The sequence below is a fragment of the Zootoca vivipara genome, chromosome 3 (genome assembly GCF_965207765.1).
Source record: "Zootoca vivipara chromosome 3, rZooViv2.hap1.1, whole genome shotgun sequence".
Classification (NCBI taxonomy): Eukaryota; Metazoa; Chordata; class Lepidosauria; order Squamata; family Lacertidae; genus Zootoca; species Zootoca vivipara.
Genome location: NC_142586.1, coordinates 114,833,224 through 114,855,301, shown reverse-complemented (window position 1 = coordinate 114,855,301; position 22,078 = coordinate 114,833,224). Strand labels below are relative to the sequence as shown.

Sequence of the window (22,078 nt, the reverse complement as noted above, 5' to 3'; positions counted from 1 at the left end):
AAATTCCATCGCGATGGAAATGCTACGTACATCAGAAAGAGCTGCTCCGCACGGTAGTGGATAGTTCAACGCAGGGGTAGTCAACATGGTGCTCTGCAGAGGGGCTATGATGCCTCCCCAGGGTGCTGGGTCTGTTCAGAGTTGAGAGACGGGCGCAGCATCTGAAGGGCAATGCGTTGGCTCCCTCTGAGTCACCGCAACAGAAAATGGTCCGGGGCCAAGTTCAAGGGTGTTACTATCAGAGTGTAAAGCCCTTAATAACTTGGGACCAGCTTACGTTCAAGATTGCCTTACCCCATACGCCCAATTGACTACTTCAGTCGGAAGAACTGGCGCTGTTACGAGTGCCACACAACACCCATTTCCCCATTTCTAAGAACTTTTAGTGCGGCACCACCTACACTTTGGAACTCCCCGCAGATTGATATCAGACAGGCGGGTTCACTGTGCTCTTTTCGGTGCCTGTTGGAAACATGTTTGCTTAGACGAGCCTACCCAGGTGTTTATAGAAAGGTGGTGCATGCTTTAATCTGGTTTCGGTGTACAGTGGTGCCTCACTTAACGAATGCCCTGCTTAACGAAATTTCCGCTTAACGAAAGGTTTTTTCTAGTAGAGGTTGCCTCGCTAGACGAATTCGTTTTACGAAAAATTCGTCTAGCGAATCGCGGTTTCCCATAGGAATGCATTGAAATTCAATTACAGTGGAACCTCGATTTATGAACACCTCGGTTTACGAATTTTTGGTTTACGAACGCCGCAGACCCATCTGGAACGGATTAATACACTTTCCATTACTTTCAATGGGAAAGTTCCCTTCAGTTTATGAACGCTTTGTTTAAGTACTCTGCGGACTGTCTGGAACAGATTAATCCACTTTCCATTACTTTCAATGGGAAAGTTCGCTTCAGTTTATGAACGCTTCAGTTTATGAACAGACTTCCGGAACCAATTGTGTTCATAAACCGAGGTACCATTGTAATGCGTTCCTATGGGCAAATTTTTTTTAAAAAAAAATTCAATGCATTCCTATGGGATTCGCTAGATGAATTTTTCGTTATAAGAAAAGACCCGTGGAACGAATTAAATTCGTCTAGCGAGGCACCACTGTATTTTTATTCTTAATTTTGGAAGTTTTTTTTTTATTCATTTGATTTTTCTAATTACAGTTTTACAAACACATATCCAACATACAACATAAAGACAAGATTCCACAGAATCTCCTGGACTTCCTTCCTCCCCTTTGTGAGTCCTATCATTAATCATTTCCTTCTGCATCTTTTATGATGATCCAAATCTTTTACCTCTCCATTACCGGGTATATCCAAAATTCACCATTAAACTACCAGTGTTATTCCAGTCCTACGGTACTAACAATTTTAACTGTTTACAATGGTTTTTAAAATTGTTGTTGTTTAGTCGTGTCCGACTCTTCGTGACCCCATGGACCATAGCACGCCAGGCACTCCTGTCTTCCACTGCCTCCTGCAGTTTGGTCAAACTCATGTTCGTAGCTTCGAGAACACTGTCCAACCATCTCGTCCTCTGTCGTCCCCTTCTCCTAGTGCCCTCAATCTTTCCCAACATCAGGGTCTTTTCCAAGGATTCTTCTCTTCTCATGAGGTGGCCAAAGTATTGGAGCCTCAGCTTCAGGATCTGTCCTTCCAGGGAGCACTCAGGGCTGATTTCCTTCAGAATGGATAGGTTGGATCTTCTTGCAGTCCATGGGACTCTCAAGAGTCTCCTCCAGCACCAAATTTCCCCATTAATTATTAAAATTTTGGTCTTCCTGATTTTCCGGTCATTTTTGCCATTTTGGCATAATGATCCATCAACTTAATATGCCATTCTTCTCTGGTCGGGACTTAATCTTCTTTCCTTTCTTGGAAGGGTTTTTTTTGATTACTGTTAATTTTTCTTATTGGTCATTTTACTGCTTAATCCTTTTTTACACAAACCCCTCTGAATCAAGTTGTGTTATGAATTTTAGAAGAAAAAAATGCATTTTCAATGGCAAGACGTTTTCAACTGGTTTTTTAATAAAAAAATTACCATAATTTTTGCATTCCGATTTACCAGCATTGGCACTGATTTCCACCTGCCAGCCTTGGGATGGCAACCTTCCCCCATGCCACAGAACAGGACCTCCCCCCACGCCCTGCAGGTCACGTCTGACATCTGAGCAGGGCTACAATCCTGTCAATCTCCTGACATCTGAATGACACTCCTCGACCTGCACAGTCAATGGCATGCATAGGCAAACTCAGCCCTCCGGATGTTTTGGGACTACAACTCCCATCATCCCTAGCTAACAGGATCAGCGGTCAGGGATTCTGGGAGTTGTAGTCCCAAAACACCTGGAGGGCTGAGTTTGCCTATGCCTGGTCAATGCACAGCAGAGGGGTGTGTGTGTGTTTCTGTGTGCAACTGATTTAACATGCCAATGCCACTTAACAGTGCAATGATATGCATGTTTACTCTAGGTCCCATCATGTGCAATGAAATGTACGTCCCAATGTGTGTTTTATTATTGTTGTTATTTTATTGATCAATCGATTGGATCTACACCCCCTCACTTTCCTCCAAGGAGCTCAGGACAGAAATAGGATTGCAAGCCAAGTTGTCCAGATGACCTGGTCACCCTAATGTGGATTTTGTACTTGGGGAAAGACAACTTGCAACTAGACCGAGTGCAGGTGAAAGGAGGGGGAAATCAAAACGAGTCCCATACCTGTGTTTTCTTGGCTTGCCGTTTCCCAAAAATGCAAGACAGGTCATCTTCGCTTCGGGAGGAGAGGTCTTTTCCTGGGGTGAAACAAAAGAGGCACTATCATGAGACTAGAACTCATGGGCATCCGACACAGCTGAGTGTGGGAGGATTCAGAACAAGGAAAGGACTGTGGAACTCTCTCCCACAGGATACAGTGATGGCTACCAACTTGGATGGCTTTAAAAGATGACCGCACAAATTCATGGGGGAGAGGACTAGTGAAGGCTACTAGCCGAAGGAGCAGCTGCTTCAGCACTTGCTTTCCTCTCCCCTCCTCATTGTCTTTTCCTCTTGTTTTGTGTCTTATTTGACTGAGAGCCAGAAGAGGGGGATTGCCATATCTTTAATATATGTACGGCACTTAGAGAATTTGAGGCAGATTGCCAGTGTTAAATAACAGCAATGAATTTTATGTGTGGCCAGCACTGTTGATCTAAGCCATGGGTTGGCAAACTAAGGCCCAAGGGCTGGATCTGACCCAATCGCCTTCTAAATCCGCCTCGCGGATGGTCCCTGAATCAGCGTGTTTTTACATGAGTAGAATGTGTGCTTTTATTTAAGATGCATCTCTGGGTTATTTGTGGGACATAGGAATTCGTTCTTTCCCCCCTCCAAAATATAGTCCGGCCCCCCACAAGGTCTGAGGGACAGTGGACCGGCCCCCTGCTTTAAAGGTTTGCTGACCCCTGACCACTGGCAACACCGATGTTCCATTTCAACACCTTTAAATCATGAGTAGGCAACATGGTTACCACCAGAGGAGATGAGACTACAACTCCCATTGTTCCTGACCATCAGGCGTACTGGCAAGGGTTGATGGGAGTTGTAGTCCAGTAACATCTGGAAGGCATCACATTGGCTGCCTCTACTTTATACAGTAACGTAATGAATGATACCAGTTCAACTGGGTAGTTTCAATGTTGTAATTAACTCCCCATCCACCGAAAACTTGATTTCCCCAAGGGAACTCTCGATTTATCTAATGGACGCTTCCTTAGCAGAGCTATATTAGAATGTTAACTGCCTTCAAATCTTTTTATCTTCACATTTAAGCAATTTAAAGGAAATATGTGTTGTTGAGTTGTCTTATAAACACTGAGTTTACTGATAAAAACAACATCCAAGTTAAGCGGACACGGAGCAATGGATTCAAACTTCAAGAAAGAAGATTCCACCTAAACATTAGGAAGAACTTCCTGACAGTAAGAGCTGTTCGACAGTGGAATTTGCTGCCAAGGAGTGTGGTAGAGTCTCCTTCTTTGGAGGTCTTTAAGCGGAGGCTTGACAGGCATATGTCAAGAATGCTTTGATGGTGTTTCCTGCTTGGCAGGGGGTTGGACTGGATGACCCTCGTAGTCTCTTCCAACTCTATGATTCTAAGTTCTGAGTAAGGTTTAAAGCACATTTAAGTCGCAAAAGCAAAAACCTTTGCAGCCTGCAGGACATACTATGAACAGGGCCAGACTTATGCTTACTAAACAGAGGTCAAAACATGCTCTAATGAATCCCAACTGATTTTTAAAGCCTGGGAAAATTTCCCAGAATACAAACAAGCCCCGATTCGACATTTCCCTGGAAACCCACATCCCTGATTGCAAGCAGTTGCTGTATCCAGGAGACGACTCTGGTGATCTGGGTTTGTTCTCCTTTTGCTTTCTCCCTTACCTTTGGCAAATTTCACATAATGAACTCGTTTCCGGGCACTCTTAGATTTCTCCTCCAGGCTAAAGGTTCTTTTCTCCTCCTTGGACGCGGCCTCTGGAAACACAAGCAGAAGTTGTTGTATGAGGCAAAGCCGTGCACTGCCTTCTGCAAAATCTCACTCGTTTTCTGATCTGAGAGACCCTCAACACACTTCCTGCTTTCACGGGGCATCTGCACCAGCTGCTTCAAACACTCTCCTTCACTGGAGGTTTTTAAACAGAAGTTGAACTGCTGCCAGTCAGGGATTCCTTAGCAGCGATCCCTGCATTGCAGCCGGTTAGACTAGATGAGTCTTGAGAACCCTCCAGAATTCTATGATTCCCACATTAACTTCAGCAGCAAAGGGCTTAACTTCTCTGCATTGCGCCCCTGGTAAATTCTAGCAGGGATGAAATGGCCTTTGATTTACACCGATTTGTGATATAGCCTGTGGAATTCTATAATTAGTACACCAAGCTGTGCAATATTCCCCCCCCCTTTTGCTCATCCCAACCCTGCTGCCTGTCAATGTCTCAGCTATGTGTTGTATGGTTCAAGGGCTGGTCTACACTAATCTATGGGGAAGGGCCATAGCTCCATGTCAGAGCATCTGCCTTGGGAGACTCGTTGCCTAAACCCTGGGCAGCAGCTGGCTGTCAGTGTGTAGATAAAACTGAGCAAGATGGACCATTGGCCTGATTCAGTATAAGGAAGCTTCCTATGTTCCTAAATCTCAAGCCTAGGAAGTGAGGCACAACTCAAGTCACTCCCAGGACAACAAAAAAATGGATTCTATGTGCCCTAATGGTGGCCAAGAGACTGATACTGGTGAACTGGAAGAATATGCATGTACTAGTGTCATTCAGCCCATTTAGAAAACGGGCGCTAGAAGATATGTGAGAGGAGCAGCGGGGCCGCGGCCTTCCCTCTCTCTCTGCGCTCGGCCGCGGGGCGCGCCAGGAACGCAAGTAAACAAACTCGCTCTCCTGTCGTGCCCCGCGGCTGAGCGCAGAGGTAGGGAAGGCCGCGGCCTCACCACTCCTCTCACAGGCTCCTCCGTCGCTGCTCCGCATCCTCTAGGCGTCCATGGAGGCCGGCCCCCTGAGGGCGAGGTGCCGGTGAGGCATGCTTGGGCCGGGCTGCTCCCGCTGCTGCTGTTACCGCCGCCGCCTCCTTCCTTCGCCAGAACAACGGAGGCTGGTGACGAAGGTGGCTCCGGGGGCGCCCATGGCTGTCACGGGGCCGAAGCCGGGGCGGCGGGAGGACAGCTTGGCGTTGTCAGGGGCCGGGTCGTCCTGCTCGGCTGTGGGCGCGTCCTGCTCGGCTGTGGGCGGTGGAGGCACCTGGCTGGAGGAGGCGTGAGGAGGGGTCATACAGGGGAAAGGAGGGGGGAGGGAGGGGAAAAACCCAGACGGACAGCAGAGACGGATGGGTAGAGCGGCCGTCTTCGTCTGCGCGAGGCCTCTCTGCGCAACTCAGGCTTCAGGGCTCTGTGGTTAACTGCGGCGGTTGGTCGGCTGCGAGAAGCCTGGCAAGCGGGGTTGTTATGGCGGGCGAGGAAGAGGCCGGGGACGCGGAGAAGGTAAATGAGCTGGGAGCGGAGGCAAGGTGCCGTCAGCGAGCTCCGTGGCGGCTGCTTATGGCCTTCCTCGTGTTCATTGGCTGTGTGGGCGGAGGAAGGGGCTGCGGCTTCTCTAACGGGAGTGGCTTTTGTGCTGTCAGCAGCGCGCCAACCGCTCAAGACCTGAGCCGGGTGGCGATGCGAGAGGGGAGTGCGTGAGCGAGTGAGGGCGAGCGCTCTGCGTCCAATCCCTGTGTCCGTGGGGCACATGCGCAGTAGCGCGGACACAGGGACACAGGGAATCTGGACGCAGAGACACTTGCACTTTATTATATAGGATGATACCATTTAATCAATGGATTGCTAATAGGACAATGCTTGCAACTTATGAGTGGACTGCTTAGAGACATAGACTTTGTTTGGATAAATATGACAACATTTGGAAGGAGTTTGTATAAAATGTAGTAGGATATTAACACCTACATATATATATTTGGATAATAACATATCAGTTTATATAAGAATTTATGGGTGTATATTCACTGAATTTTTGTAATTGTTTTAATTTTATTATACACTTCTTTGTTCTCCCCACCACCACTTCCCATCTTTTTTCTCTGTATTACTTTATTTCTTTAGAATTGATTTTTTTAAATGAAACGTTAATATTTTTAAAAAGTTGCTCCCACACACCTTCAGCAATACACATATTGGAAAAAGTGTATTTCTGAGGTTCGATGGCTCATAACACCACTTTTTGGGGTGGAGTAATACCATAAAATTATATATCAATGAAAAGATAATTTAATGAAGAATGTGATGCAACAAAGATTGTCCAATTATCTATATTCTATCAAGAGTTATAGCCAAATAACCAGAAAAAGGAAGCACAACTTGCTTAGGTTGATATGCAGTAGCTTCCCTTCATTTGAATGTAGCCAATGAGCATGAGTGTTTACAGAGCCAATCGGATGTTATGAGCCATCAAACCTCGAAAATACACTTTTTCCAAAAGATTCCCACAATTTTGGCCACTGGTATAGTTTGTGGTTTCAATTTTAATCACACAGGTGGCAGCAGTGCCCTCGTGTGGCCAAGGATTGCATAGCATAAGTTTATTTGGTAGCTGATTCAATGGGAACAAGTCAGAGAGCCCTTTCATAGCTCACTCCTGTACCTGGGGTGTCTTGTCCATGGCAGTTGTTCAGCTCTGCCAGAAGCTGGTTGAAGTCATCCTGATGGGCGATCCAGTTGTCCTGCAAAATATCACAGAAGAGGGTCACCAGTCTTTGGGGGTTCAATTTCCCTTGCAAACCAGGAAAACTGTTTTGGGCACCACACGGACTCACAACCAAACACACATCACAACCTAATCCACTGGCTACAATATGTCTCTCTGAAGCCTTTTGGGGAGGGGAGAGGGAACCCTAAAAGCACCAGAGAAGGCCTCTGGTACCAGACTGCTTGCAGGTACCAGACTGGTAGACATGACTAACAAAGTAATTAGAGCCCTGTTTGATCAGGCTAATGGTGATCTAGTCAAAGTCACTTTCTGTGAACTTTAAATACAAATCAAGCCCATCTGCATATCTGCTCATTTTACAGGGTTGATTCCCCTTATGCAAACCCTGAGGATCTGGAGCTCTGCAGAGAACGGAAAACTTGCAATATGAATTCCAAGATAGGCAGTAAAGGTAAAGGTAAAGGGGCCCCTGACCATCAGGTCCAGTCGTGTCCGACTCTGGGGTTGCGGCGCTCATCTCGCTCTATAGGCCGAGGGAGCCAGCGTTTGTCCGCAGACAGCTTCCGGGTCATGTGGCCAGCATGACAAAGCTGCTTCTGGCGAACCAGAGCAGCACACAGAAACGCCGTTTACCTTCCCGCCGGAGCGGTCCCTATTTATCTACTTGCACTTTGATGTGCTTTCGAACTGCTAGGTGGGCAGGAGCTGGGACTGAGCAACGGAAGCTCACCCCATTGCAGGGATTTGAACTGCCAACCTTCTGATCAGCAAGCCCTAGACTCTGTGGTTTAACCCACAGCACCACCTGTGCAAACCCTGTGCAAATCCCCGTATGCAAACCCTGAAGATCTGGAGCTCTGCAGAGAATGGAAAACTTGCAATATGAATTCCAAGATAGGCAGCTAGATGCAAATTTGAATGCTCGTGCCTGATTTGAGAAGATGTAGACATCGTTTCCATTCACTCCACCCACCTCTTGGTTGGTGGCTGCTCCTAAGCCCAGAGTGTTGTTCTTCAGTTGGACCTTGACGTGTTCGGTGTTGCCTTGCTCCTGAGCTCCAAGCCCCTGGCAGAAAGAGAAGCAGAGTAATGATATCAGCCAAGGGAGGCTGAAGGACCTTGCAAATTATTTTATTTGTCTCAAAAAGGTTTCCAACTTGTATTTCAATGGCGTGCTTTCCAAGGTGGCAAACAGGTTGTAATAGTGATAACACCACCACACCCTGAACTCACACACACACACACACACACACACACACACACACATCACACAGACATCAAATAGCAGCCCTGAATCCCCTGGTTGATGGATGAAGCCAGTTAGCTACCCTCCTACTGATGGATTCCATTTCTATACTGACCTTCCTCTCATGGGAGCTGAGAGCAGTGAGAAGTTTTAAAATGCAATATAAAAAATGCATTTCTAAAGGTATAAACACAAAGCAATGACAGCTGCTAAAATTTCATTAAATGTGTGTGTGTGTGTGTGTGTGAAAGAGAGAGGGGGGGGGAGAACAGTTCACCAGTTTGTGTTACTCACTTAGCAGGTGAAAAACATGCAGCAAGGCTGCCTGCCCTGCCACAAACACAATTTCTATCGGAGGAGCTGGAAGCCTAGGGAAGGGAAGGCTGCAAATGGCATGGTTGGGGACTGATGAGGTGGTTAGTCAAGTCTCGGTGACTGGCTCTACAATCCCAGGGTAACCCCTTCTCCATACGACAGAAGCGTGGTCCATTTCAGCACACATCTCCTTCTGGCGTGCGCAAGGCAGATACACACCTCTGAACCATTCATTATTATTATTTTTTGCCACGCAGACTTACTTTGCCTTTTGTCCACCCCATTTTTTCCAACATCTTTTGGCCAAATTTAGATTCATCTTTACTCCAAGCGCTGTTCCGGGGATCCACAGACCACTTCTGCTTCCTGCGGGCTGAGAAGAGAGAGAGAGAGAAAGCTAATTTAAGCCCCCAATGTTGGAATTTAAGCCCCCAATGTTGGCTTCTTTAAGGACACTGACAGAACATTCTCCTTCCACGAAGCCCTTCCACTAACTGCCTCTAGCTTTTAAATTCACACAGGGGCCAGGGCACTGCAGAGCAAACGAATACACAGAGTAAGAATAGGCAGCAAGGCTCTTACACAAGGTGGCAATGACCGCCAGTTGACGTGTCCAGAAGCACAGAACCCGCAACAAGCATGGGATGCTCCTATTCAGCTTGATAGGAAGTCGGGAAAATTTGTTAAAATTTGATTTTTAAAAAAAAATTAAATTGGTTTTTTAAAACAAAATGCTTTTGGTGAAAAAAATCTTTCCAAAGATTGTTTTCTATTTAATTTACATTGTAGTCCAAAGGCTATTCATCAGGAAATAAGACGTTGTTTTAGTTAAATAAATTGTTTAAATTGGTATTAAGGAAATGATTATTTTTCTCCTTCCAATAAAGTACAGCAGAAAAGCTGTCCAGATATAAATAGTTAACAATAATTTCATAATTATCTGTCTATATATTTCTAATATTATAACCAAATCGGTAATTTTTGATATAACTGTAAAAAACTACAGTACTCTGAAAATTTATTATTCCAAAAATGAAACCTTCATCTGGTTGTAAATACTAAGATTATACCAGCAGGAATGTATTTTTGTAAGAAGAAGAAGAAATTAAATTAAATCAAGCCTTACTGACTAGTGATTTAAATAGATTTGATTCAAATCAAATCCACCCTGTCTGAAATACAGGACAAAATTTGTCTCAATACAGGACGCACAGCATTCTACACTGAAATACGGGCCAATTATGCAGGGCAGGCGGCAACTCTGCTTGGAAGCGGGGTCCCCGGAGGCATCTGGCTGTCCTCGGTCGGGGGCAGGAGACTGGGGCTGAGCGAGAGCTTTTGGGTGGGCGGGGCGGGGCGGGGTGTGCGGAAGCCGGGCCCAGCGGGGCTCTCCTGGCGTGACGGGGCGTCGTCAGCGACCGCGAGACGAATAGCGGGCTCCGCCGCGCCTTCATCCCTTTCCCTTCCGTCCTTTCAACCGGTCTCATACTCACGTTCTGCCAGCATCGCCATCTTGGAGAATGGGGGCCTCCCAGCGAGCCTGGCGCGCGGTGATGACGACCACGCCGCCGTCGCCGCTCTCTTGGTTTGGGGCCTAGCTCCTGCCAGGCGCACCTCGCGGCCGTCTAAAATGGACGCCTGATTGGAAGAAAGCGGAGGAAGGAAGAACTAGGGAGCCGCTAAGCTTAACGAGAGCCGCCCGGGCGTGGCGGGAAGGAGGGATGGTAGAGGGCGGCGGCGCTTTCGCCCTCGCTGTTGCGAGGAGCGCGGAGCAGGCAGTAGCGTGGACGGCCGCAGCGTTAGGCGAGGGCTGCGGTGTTTCAAAGCGGCTGCTGCTCAACAGGCTGGAGTTCAACCGGGCTGATCTTTTCCTGTTGGATTTCTCTTCTTCTTCCAGCTGCGCTGCTAACATTCAGCGGGCGGTGCTTCGCTTCCAACGCTGCATCGCCATGCAAGAGCTTATCTCTTGGTTCGCTCTCAGCTTGTTGTTGTTTAGTCGTTTAGTCGTGTCCGACTCTTCGTGACCCCATGGACCATAGCACGCCAGGCACTTCTGTCCTGCACTGCCTCCCGCAGTTTGGTCAAACTCATGTTCGTAGCTTCGAGAACACTATCCAACCATCTCGTCCTCTGTCGTCCCCTTCTCCTTGTGCCCTCCATCTTTCCCAACATCAGGGTCTTTTCCAGGGAGTCTTCTCTTCTCATGAGGTGGCCAAAAGTATTGGAGCCTCAGCTTCAGGATCTCTCCTTCCAGTGAGCACTCAGGGCTGATTTCCTTCAGAATGGATAGGTTTGATCTTCTTGCAGTCCATGGGACTCTCAAGAGTCTTCTCCAGCACCATAATTCAAAAGCATCAATTCTTCGACGATCAGCCTTCTTTATGGTCCAGCTCTCACTTCCATACATCACTACTGGGAAAACCATAGCTTTAACTATACGGACCTTTGTCGGCAAAGTGATGTCTCTGCTTTTTAAGATGCTGTCTAGGTTTGTCATTGCTTTTCTCCCAAGAAGCAGGCGTCTTTTAATTTCGTGACTGCTGTCACCATCTGCAGTGATCAAGGAGCCCAAGAAAGTAAAATCTCTCACTGCCTCCATTTCTTCCCCTTCTATTTGCCAGGTGGTGATGGGACCAGTGGCCATGATCTTGGTTTTTTTGATGTTGAGCTTCAGACCATATTTTGCGCTCTCCTCTTTCACCCTCATTAAAAGGTTCTTTAATTCCTCCTCGCTTTCTGCCATCAAGGTTGTGTCATCTGCATATCTGAGGTTGTTGATATTTCTTCCGGCAATCTTAATTCCGGCTTGGGATTCATCTAGTCCAGCCTTTCGCATGATGAATTCTGCATATAAGTTAAATAAGCAGGGAGACAATATACAACCTTGTTGTACTCCTTTCCCAATTTTGAACCAATCAGTTGTTCCATATCCAGTTCTAACTGTAGGTTCTTGTCCCACATAGAGATTTCTCAGGAGACAGATGAGGTGATCAGGCACTCCCATTTCTTTAAGAACTTGCCATAGTTTGCTGTGGTCGACACAGTCGAAGGCTTTTGCATAGTCAATGAAGCAGAAGTAGACGTTTTTCTGGAACTCTCTAGCTTTCTCCATAATCCAGCGCATGTTTGCTATTTGGTCTCTGGTTCCTCTGCCCTTTCAAAATCCAGCTTGCACTTCTGGGAGTTCTCGGTCCACATACTGCCTAAGCCTGCCTTGTAGAATTTTAAGCATAACCTTGCTAGCGTGTGAAATGAGCGCAATTGTGCGGTAGTTGGAGCATTCTTTGGCACTGCCCTTCTTTGGAATTGGGATGTAGACTGATCTTCTCCAATCCTCTGGCCATTGCTGAGTTTTCCAAACTTGCTGGCATATTGGGTGTAGCACCTGAAAACTTGCTGGCATATTGGGTGTAGCACCTGAAAACTTGCTGAAAACTTGCTGGCATATTGGGTGTAGCACCTGAAAACTTGCTGGCATATTGGGTGTAGCACGCTCTCAGCTACGCAGCTGAAAAACCAACTGGTGAAGCTCGCACTTTCACCAAAGCCTCGCCTCCCCAGTAGCTCCCAGGCCAATCTCGTTGGCCACCGTTGCAGTCAGGATGCAGGGCACTAGATAGGATATATTATTATTATTATTATTATTATTATTATTATTATTATTATTATTATGGCCTCATCATGGGACTGAATCTGCCTTGGTCGCACTGGTCTGTGATCTCCGGCGGGCTAGGGACAAAGGTGAGAGCTGCTTCCTAGTTCTGCTGGGATACAATTGACCATAACATCCTTCTGGACCGTCTAGAGGGGTTGGGAGCTGGGGGCACTGTCATACAGTGGTTCCGCTCCTTCCTCCTGGGCCGTGTTCAGAAAGTGGTGGTGGGAGATGAGTGCTCAGACCCCTGGGCTCTCAGGGTTCTGTCCTCTCCCCCATGCTTTTTAACATCTACATGCAGCCACTGGGAGAGATCATCAGAGGGTTTGGGCTGGGTGTCCATCAGTATGCGGATGATACCCAGCTCTACCTCTCTTCCTGTTTGTGGGGGACAGGAGGCGGGCAGGTGTGGAGGACTCCCTGGTCCTGAATGGGGTAACTGTGCCCCTGAAGGACCAGGTGCGCAGCCTGGGAGTCATTTTGGACTCACAGCTGTCCATGGAGCCACAGGTCAATTCTGTGTCCAGGGCAGCTGTCTACCAGCTCTATCTGGTACGCAGGCTGAGACCCTACCTGCCTGCAGACTGTCTTGCCATAGTGGTACATGCTCTAGTTATCTCTCACTTGGATTACTGCAATGCGCTCTACGTGGGGCTACCTTTGAAGGTGACATGGAAACTGCAATTAATCCAGAATGCGGCAGCTAGACTGGTGACTGGGAGCAGCCGCCAAGACCACATAACACTGGTTCTGAAAGACCTACCTTGGCTCCCAGGATGTTTCCGAGCCCAATTCAAAGTGTTGGTGCTGACCTTTAAAGCCCTAAACTGCCTCGGTCCTATATACCTGAAGGAGCGTCTCCACCCCCATCACCAAGCCCGGACACAGAGATCCAGCACCGAGGGCCTTCTGGCAGTTCCCTCGCTGCAAGCAGTGAGGTTACAGGGAACCAGGCAGAGGGACTTCTCGGTAGTGGTGCCTGCCCTGTGGAACACCCTCCCATCAGATATCAAAGCAATAAGGAACTATTTTACTTTTAAAAGACAACTGTTTAGGGAAGTTTTTAATGTTTGATGCTGTATTGTTTTTAATATTCAGTTGGAAGTCACCTAGAGTGGCTGGGGAAACCTAGCCAGATGGGTGGGGTATAAATAAATTATTATTATTATTATTATTATTATTATTATTATTATTATTATTATTAATTTCTTAGTCGTTTTATCTTGGCCATGGCAACCCAGGACATATTACAAACAAACAAACAAACAAACAAACAAGCAGCATTATACTGATCCAGGAGGGTTAATCTGCTGCTCCTAATCCGTCAATCCGTCAATCACTTCCTTGAAAAGCAGCACACAAATCTATTGGCCAAGTAAATAAAGGCAGCTTGGTGGAGAGGAAAACGTAGAATTTGAAACAGGTAGGCAATCAGAGGCCCAAGGTCCAATTCTGAGCCCACACCAGCCTGCTTTGCCACCAAAGTGTTTTCGCCTTTCTGGGTATGTGTCATTCAACTCTGAATATCCCTTTTGCTTGCCTGGTTGGAGGTCAGATGTGTGAGGTATCTGTAGCATAGCCCAATGTACAAAGGTTAAGATTGACATTCACTGCTGTACCCACTTTTGCTTTCCGCTTTGCCATCCACCCACACGTGACCCCAGAATGTTGCCCAGAAGGCTAGAAAGGGTTTGAAAGTTACCACAGCATATTAGCAGATCATTTTAGCATTTAGCCACATCTCAGATGGAAATGGAGGCAGAGGGCATTTCCTTCTTCACACACCGTGGATTGGGAGAGAGGATACGCGGGACAGCCGGGAACATGAATCGTGGTAATGGCAGCCAGATTCCTAGTCAGGCTGGCAAAATGCGAGCAGTATTTACCAGTATTTCAGTTGTTCATCTCCTACATCATGCGGTCTCTCATCTCTAGATGCTGCAAACCTTCCCGTTTTCCCTGTGGCCTTTTCTGCACGACATCTCTCTTTCAGGTCAGTGCTGTGCAGCTCTTGGATCACTGATTAGCTGGATTAGAAAATTCCGGCTCCTGGTACTGGTTTGCTTCTAACCATTCCAGCTGCATCCGCTTCAGAGACCTTTGGACAAGTGGCATTTCCTAGCACAAATTATTTGTGTGGGTGCGTGTTCCCTTACATCTTACCATTTAGAGAGCTCCCTATGAGTGTATAAGCAATGAGCCCACATCCTTGCATTGTGCGATGAGTAAATGCTCACCAGTTCTGTGGAACTATTAAGAAGAACTGGAGAACTAAAGGTAAATGGGTGCTCTCTGCTTCAATCCTAACACCACAGACCCTCCAAGTGTCCCTATTTTCCAGGGACAGTCCTGGATTTATAGAAGCCATCCCGGTTTCTGATTTGATCCTGGAATGCCCCGCTTTTCCCTAGGAAATGTTATTTCCAAACCAAGGAAATAAGTAACTATACAACTCTTAGAGGAAATCTGAAGGCATCCCTGTATTAGGGCTGGGCGATAGCTGGTTTCCAGTATCACGATATATATCACCAGCTAAACATTGCGATATATTGATATATCATGATATTTGAAATAGAGATGGAGCTACGCAGAGGCGAACAGGACAAATGTCTTGTCAACTGCTACTACTTAAGGGTCCAAAACGGATAAATGATGATAATATCAATCACCTCATGGTCACTTTCAGCAGCAGGCAAGCCAAAATGAATCCAAATGAGACGTGTATGTATATATATGTATATATATGTATATGTGTGTGTGTGTGTGTGTGTGTGTGTGTGTATATATATATATATATATATATATATATATATATATATATATATATATATATAATGGTAAAACAGAAAATTTAATAAACATAATAACATAACATAATTTTCTGTTTTACCATTTAAAATTCTCATTTATGGTAAACATCCTTAAAATATCAATGACTTCCCTTCTCTTAAATCCCTGCATATTTTACATAAACTAAACCATTCAGTATTCCATTATTACATCCATCATAACTTATTTACACTGTTGAATTTATCTTACTGCTACCAACGTTTTCAAGTGCACACAATTTCCCCCATATATTCAATAAACATTTTCCTTTAAAACATTGTCTTATTATGATCTTGCATCTAAATGCTCTTATTTCCGTATCAATTTTATACCAAATTTTCTTTCACAGTTACCTCTTACCCTCAATTACATCTCATTGTTTCTTAACCTTTGAACTTGTTTTCTTAGTTGTAAGTGTTTAATCAAACCCCGCAAGTGAGTCCATTTTTTACAGTATTTCTGTAGGTCTTTCCATTTTGGGGCTAGGAGAATCATAGCCGCTCAATATTTTCCAATCTTCTCTTCTTGATCTCTTGTTCTGTATGTTATGTCTGCAAGCTGTGCATATATTCCGTCATCTTAAGATGCCAATCAAATGAGACTTTTGGTTTTGGGCTTGGCTAATGGTATTCAGGACAATCCAAAGCACAGTGATGAGTCATAGTGAATACAAATAATCTGGGACTGCCAGCAAGCCTGCTAGGCGGCAGAATCACCAATGGCGGGGTGGGGTGGGGGGCGTCAATAGGAATATAGCATCTAGATCAAGGGAAGTAATAGTACAACTGTATTCTGCTCTGGTCAGACCTCACCTGGAGTACTGTGTCCAGTTCTGGGCACCACAGTTCAAGAAGGATACTGACAAGCTGGAACGTGTCCAGAAGAGGGCAACCAAAATGGTCAAAGGCCTGGAAACGATGCCTTTTGAGGAATGGCTTAGGGAGCTGGATATGTTTAGCCTGGAGAAGAGAAGGTTAAGGGGTGATATGATAGTCATGTTCAAATATATTAAAGGATGCCATATAGAGGAGGGAGAAAGGTTGTTTTCTGCTGCTCCAGAGAAGTGGACACGGAGCAATGGATTCAAACTTCAAGAATGAGGATTCCACCTAAACATTAGGAAGAACTTCCTGACAGTAAGAGCTGTTCGGCAGTGGAATTTGCTACCAAGGAGTGTGGTGGAGTTTCCTTCTTTGGAGGTCTTTAAGCAGAGGCTTGACAGCCATCTGCCAGGAATGCTTTGATGGTGTTTCCTGCTTGGCAGGGGGTTGGACTGGATGGCCCTTGTGGTCTCTTCCAACTCTATGATTCTAAGCAGCGGCAGCCTGAGAGCAGTGGCGTAAAAATCAGCAGCCACGAGGCCTCGCAGGATACTGCTACTGCCGTCACCTCCTATCACTGCTGTGCGTCCCTGCAGGCCTCTGCAGCAAGGACTCTCAGGCCACTGTCGCTTCTGCTGCCAAATCCTGCCGCCACTGCAATGCCTCACAGGCCAATGCCGTTACTGTTGCCACTTTGAGTTGCCACCATGAGGTTTCTCAGTCCACTACCACTGCCGCCACTCCCTTGCTGCCACGAGGACTCACAAGCCACTGCTGATTGCACCGCCACCACGAGGCCTTGCAGGTTGCTGCCGCTACTGCTGACATGTACCGCGGTCATGGCAAGCTGTTTCTGCCACTGCTGCTTTTGCCACCTAGCAGGCCTGCTGGCAGTCTGGCAGTCCCCAATTATTTGTATTCCCTATGACCTATCACCATACTTTGGATTGTCCCGAATACCACCATTTGGTAGCCAAGCCCCAAACCCAAAGTCGTGTTGGGATGCGTTTTGGCTTGCCTGCTGATGAAACTGAGTGTGTGATGATTGATAATATTGTCATTTATCTGTTTTAGACCCCCATGTACTGTAGTAGCAGTTGCCAGGACATTGTCCTGTTCGCCTCTGTATAGTTCCAATCTTATTTCAGACATTGTGGGAGATTGCAATGGTTAGCTGGTGGTCATATTGCAAATCCACACCGTGATCAACTCCCGCCCGGAAACCTATGTCCCCACTGTGGAAGGATGTGTGGATCCAGAATTGGCTTCCACAGTCATGGACTCATTGTTAAAACCACGTTTATGGAAGACAATCTTACTTGGCAACGAGTGATCGCCAAAGAAGAAAGAAGAAGAAGCTATTGCAATGTTTAGCTGGTGATATTGTGAAGTTTTAACTGCTGATAACATTGCAACATTTAGCTGGTGAATTAACATGATGTTGAAAGCCAGATGTTGCCTAGCCCTTACACACATTGTGATTCACGATATATTGCCAGCTCAGATATTATGAAACAATTATCGCAATGTGAACTTCAAAGCAGTTTTGGACGATATATTGATCCATCGCCCAGCGCTACCCTGTATAGGGAAGTGGTTTTTTTAAAAAAATAAAGTTTAATGTCTTATTATGTTTTTATATCTGTTGGAAGCCACCTAGAGTGGCTGGGGCAAACCAGTCAGATGGGCAGGGTAGAAATAAAAAAAATATTATTATTATTATGGAATAGGCAGACCCTGTTTTCACTGAAGAAATGTTGGAGGGTATGACATCAGAATGAGGAAAAAAAGACCTTCATAGCTGATAGCTCAATAAAAACATGAATGCCTTGTGCGTGTGCCCAACTGTGGGAAAAGGCAGATCCTGCAGTAAGGATTTCACCTGGGGAAGGAACTAGTAATAATAATAATAATAATAATAATAATAATAATAATAATTTTTTATTTGTACCCCGCCCATCTGGCTGAGCCTCCCCAGCCACTCTGGGCGGCTCCCAATCGAATATCAAAACAATACAGCAATAGCACAATTGCAAAAGTCACAAACAATACATAAACCACATCAAAAAATACACAACCGAATGGAAAACAATTTCCACATATATCAAAATCTAAAACTAAGAATACATCCTTAATACAGTTTAAAATAACATAGATAAAAAGCAACAGGAATTTAAACAAAAAGCAAAACAAAATGGAGCCCTCTGCCCAGCAGCAGAAACTACTGTTATCACAATGCCCTTATGCAACACCATTGTGTGACTGCAGTTGGTCTGCCACCTACACTTCTGGTCACCCCATCTCGAAACAGAAATTGTGGAGCTGGAGGCAGATGAAAATGATGGAATTCATGGAACTGGCTGAGATGACCGGAAGAATCCATAACCGGGGAGAAGAAGCGACGGAAGAAGAATGGAAAGATTTTAAACTATATTTGAAAAAAAACATGCTAAAGTTACATTTTGAGAATAGAATTAGGATAGAAAGAAGCTGTGGAAGGAATGAAGTACCAGTATGTTAAATGAAAGAGTAAAATAAGTTTCGATAATGTGAGTGAAATGTATTAGAAATTGCTAAAATGTAATTGGTAAGAGAACCGCAGTGGATGGGAACCCGAGGGGGTCCTAATAGACAATGTGATATGAAAAAGGAATATTTTTGTTCTTCGTTTTTCTGTTTCTTGTTCTTTTTCTATTTTTCTATTTTGTTGTATTTTTAATGTGTTTTGTGTTTTGTTGTTATTTCTTGAAAATTAATAAAAATTATTTTTAAAAAAGAAAAGAAATTGTGGAGCTGGAAAAGGACAACCGGAATTATCAGGGTGATTTTATATTTTATATTTTAGTTTAGAAAAGTGAATCAGAGGAGGACCTGATAGAGGTGCATAAAATTATGCATTATGTAAAGCAATTGGATAGTGGGAAACTTCCCCCCCTCTTTCGTGATACCGGAACTCAGGACTATTCAATAAAGCTGAGTGTTGCATGATTCAGAATCGACAAAAAGAAAGTTCTTTGCCCCACAGTATTTTAGTTAAACCAACAAGTTTTAGTTCCAACAAGAAGTAGTGATGGCCACCAGTTTAGCTTAAAAGGGGTGTTAGTTTATGGAGGATAAGGCTCTCAGTGGCTGCTAAACACTACTACCGGTAGTACTAATTTTATTACAGTATCTTTATTCTGCCCATCTGACTGGGTTGCCCCAGCTACTCTGGGCGGTTTCCAACACAATACACAACACAGTAAAACATCGAACATTAAAAAACTTCCCTATACAAGGCTGCCTTCAGATGTCTTCTAAAAATTGTATTGTTGCTTATCTCCCTGACACACTAAGTTTGTTTATTAGGAGACATTTGCATTGAAATGCTAATGAATTTTCATGAGATCGTTAAGTCTTTAAGGCAAAATGCTATAGAAATGTAGAGAACTGAATTTGAGACTGGGAAAATGAGAAGCAGAGAGAAATCAAAATTTACAGATTCATCCCTCCCTCTTGGTTAATATCCCCCCCCCTTACCTGCGATGAACTTGTTCCCATCTGAGGCTTGTGAAGCTTATCAGCATTCACGGGAAGAACCAGGTGGAGAGAAATAATCAGCCACACACAAGGATATTATTAAAATGAACTGTTTATATTATCTCAGTTGAGTCAATACAGTATAATGTATTAAAATGGAAAGGTACAAAATTGAAATAAATACTTTCTGAGTCATGTATAAATCTTTTGTCAAGATGACATTTTGCTTTTTTGTGTTTTTTGTGTTTGTTTCTTTTTTTCATCAGTACATGTTTCAATAAAACATTTAAAATGACATTTAAAGTATCATCTAAAATATGGTTTGTGGAAGAAGAGACGCTCAACTCAGACAGATTTTGGCTTGTTTTGGTATGAGATCTTGACATAATCTTGGTTCCCCAAAACCACGTAAATGGTGGTAAAATATTAAATGCTTTAACTCATTTTAAAAAAATAAACAGGCTTTACCAAATCCCCTCTGATCCTTAACTCAACCACTCTCCTGCGTATTCTGCCACTTAACGATATATACATTCATTAGTGTCCAAGGGAAGACAGCCACTGACTTTCATTGAAAATAACTTGGTGGAGAGCAGAATAAAAGATAAAACCTAATGAACATTATGAAGCTGATGACAACAATTCACACTTTGCATTTTTTAAAAAGGACTAGTCTCGGCAGTGCAGAAAAAGAAATTAATAGAAAATTAAAACACCTTACACTTGGAACAGGGAAAGAGGCAGTTATGGAAGTCAAGGTCTGAAGCAAGAAGCTATAGTTAGCTAAATGGAGGTTTGTTTGTTTTTTTAAATCCAATGAAAGAAGACTTTACCCAGTCAAAAGCATTTTTCCCAGCCTAATTGTTGTGTTGTGGTTTTTTGGGGGGTGGGGTGAGCAAGGGGGCTACAGCTAGGAGAGAAGAGTTGCAACATATGTGTGGTGTCTACAATAATTCATCCAGTTTGGGGCTCCCTGGGCCCAAAATGGTTTGCAACCCCTGACGGGTTCCATGGAAAACAATGGTTGGAATCTAGGATTAGTTAGTGGCTCTTAGTTCCCAGTGAAATCAGTGGGACTTTGGTAAAGTCAGAGCTAACTTCTGCTGATTTTAGGGGGAGGCTATGTTAAATGAATTAGATTTAGTAATTTGAAAATGGAATCAATTCTGACAAGTAGTGGTGGGCTCTAACTCACTGGAGGTCTTCAAGCACAGAGACTGGTCAGTCCCCTACTGGGGATGGTTGACCTCTGGATTCCCTGCATTGATGTTGAACTAGATGACCTTGAAAACCCTTCCAATTTTATGATTCCCACCTGGATCTAACCCAATAGTTCTTACCTCCAAGCAATGAGTGAGAGATCAAGTGAGGTCATCCTGTGGCACCACATACCCCAGAGGTCCATTTGGCAAGTCCCTAGGGTATTCGCATTGTAGCAAACCTACACTTTGGGATACACTTTCCCCTAGAAATTAGTATGCCACTAACAATTTGTTCTCTTAGGTGCCTCATTAAGACTTTCATTTTTAAAGCAATATTTCTTCCCCACCAGCTTTTTTCACGGTAGTGTTATTGGATAAATATTCTTCAGGCTGGTTTTACAGAGCATTCTTATAGCTTAGGCTTTGCATTTTGTATTTATTCATTTTGTGCACCACTGCAAATGTTTTCAAGTTATGGGCCTTTTAAAAAATTCTTAAAGGAAAATAGATAAAGCATTTTGGATTGAGGTTACAGATGTGGAGGGCAACTTTCACACCAACCTCTATCAGGGCTTTTTTCTGTTTCCCTAAATATGAACATAATCCTATTTGTATCAGAGAAGGCATTTATATGACCATGTACCTATCTATGGCATTTCTCATGGGATGTAGCAGAAAAACCGGGTTTGTTCCTGAGAGTGAACTTGACTTTACCTGTTTGATATGAATTTCCAAACCTGCATTTGTCTCACTCATCTTACGTTTTAGATGTGCATTTATCTACCTGCATGTTCTAATAATAGACAAAGTTTAGGGTCAGCTCAGATGCTGTTGTGTTTGTTGTTTTCCAGCATGTTGTAGGTTATGTGAGTAAAGTGTGGCTCACAGGATTTCTGACTGCTCCACTTCCTTTTTTAAAAATAGGTTGTGGAACTCAATGGTCGATGATCTCCGGCGGGCTAGGGACAAAGGTAAGAGCTGTTTCCTTGTTCTGCTGGATCTCTCAGCGGCTTTTGACACCATCGACCATAACATCCTTCTGGATCGTCTAGAGGGTTTGGGAGCTGGGGGCACTGTCATGCAGTGGTTCCGCTCCTTCCTCCTGGGCCGTGTTCAGAAAGTGGTGGTGGGGGATGAGTGTTCAGACCCCTGGGCTCTCACTTGTGGGGTGCCTCAGGGTTCTGTCCTCTCCCCCATGCTTTTTAACATCTATATGCAGCCGTTGGGAGAGATCAT

General features: G+C 44.7%; 1 protein-coding gene and 1 long non-coding RNA gene across 6 annotated transcripts in view; one reads left to right on the top strand and one right to left on the bottom strand.

Annotated features, from left to right (window-relative positions):
* The window catches only part of LOC118082967 (PIN2/TERF1-interacting telomerase inhibitor 1), a 51,079-nt gene extending 40,689 nt beyond the window's left edge, over positions 1-10,390 (bottom strand). For 2 of the 4 annotated variants that reach the window (XM_088666931.1, XM_088666932.1), the window contains exons 1-6: positions 10,310-10,385; positions 9,080-9,189; positions 8,229-8,321; positions 7,190-7,268; positions 4,434-4,526; positions 2,730-2,803 (exon numbers count right to left, since the gene is read on the bottom strand). In XM_088666931.1, the coding sequence (XP_088523057.1) occupies positions 2,730-2,803; positions 4,434-4,526; positions 7,190-7,268; positions 8,229-8,321; positions 9,080-9,189; positions 10,310-10,328 (468 nt within the window). In that variant the 5' untranslated portion in view covers positions 10,329-10,385. The other 2 variants (XM_035110870.3, XM_088666934.1) reach the window with 2 other exon arrangements.
* The window catches only part of LOC148686471 (uncharacterized), a 425,644-nt gene that overhangs the window by 132,545 nt on the left and 271,021 nt on the right, over positions 1-22,078 (top strand). The window lies entirely within an intron of this gene.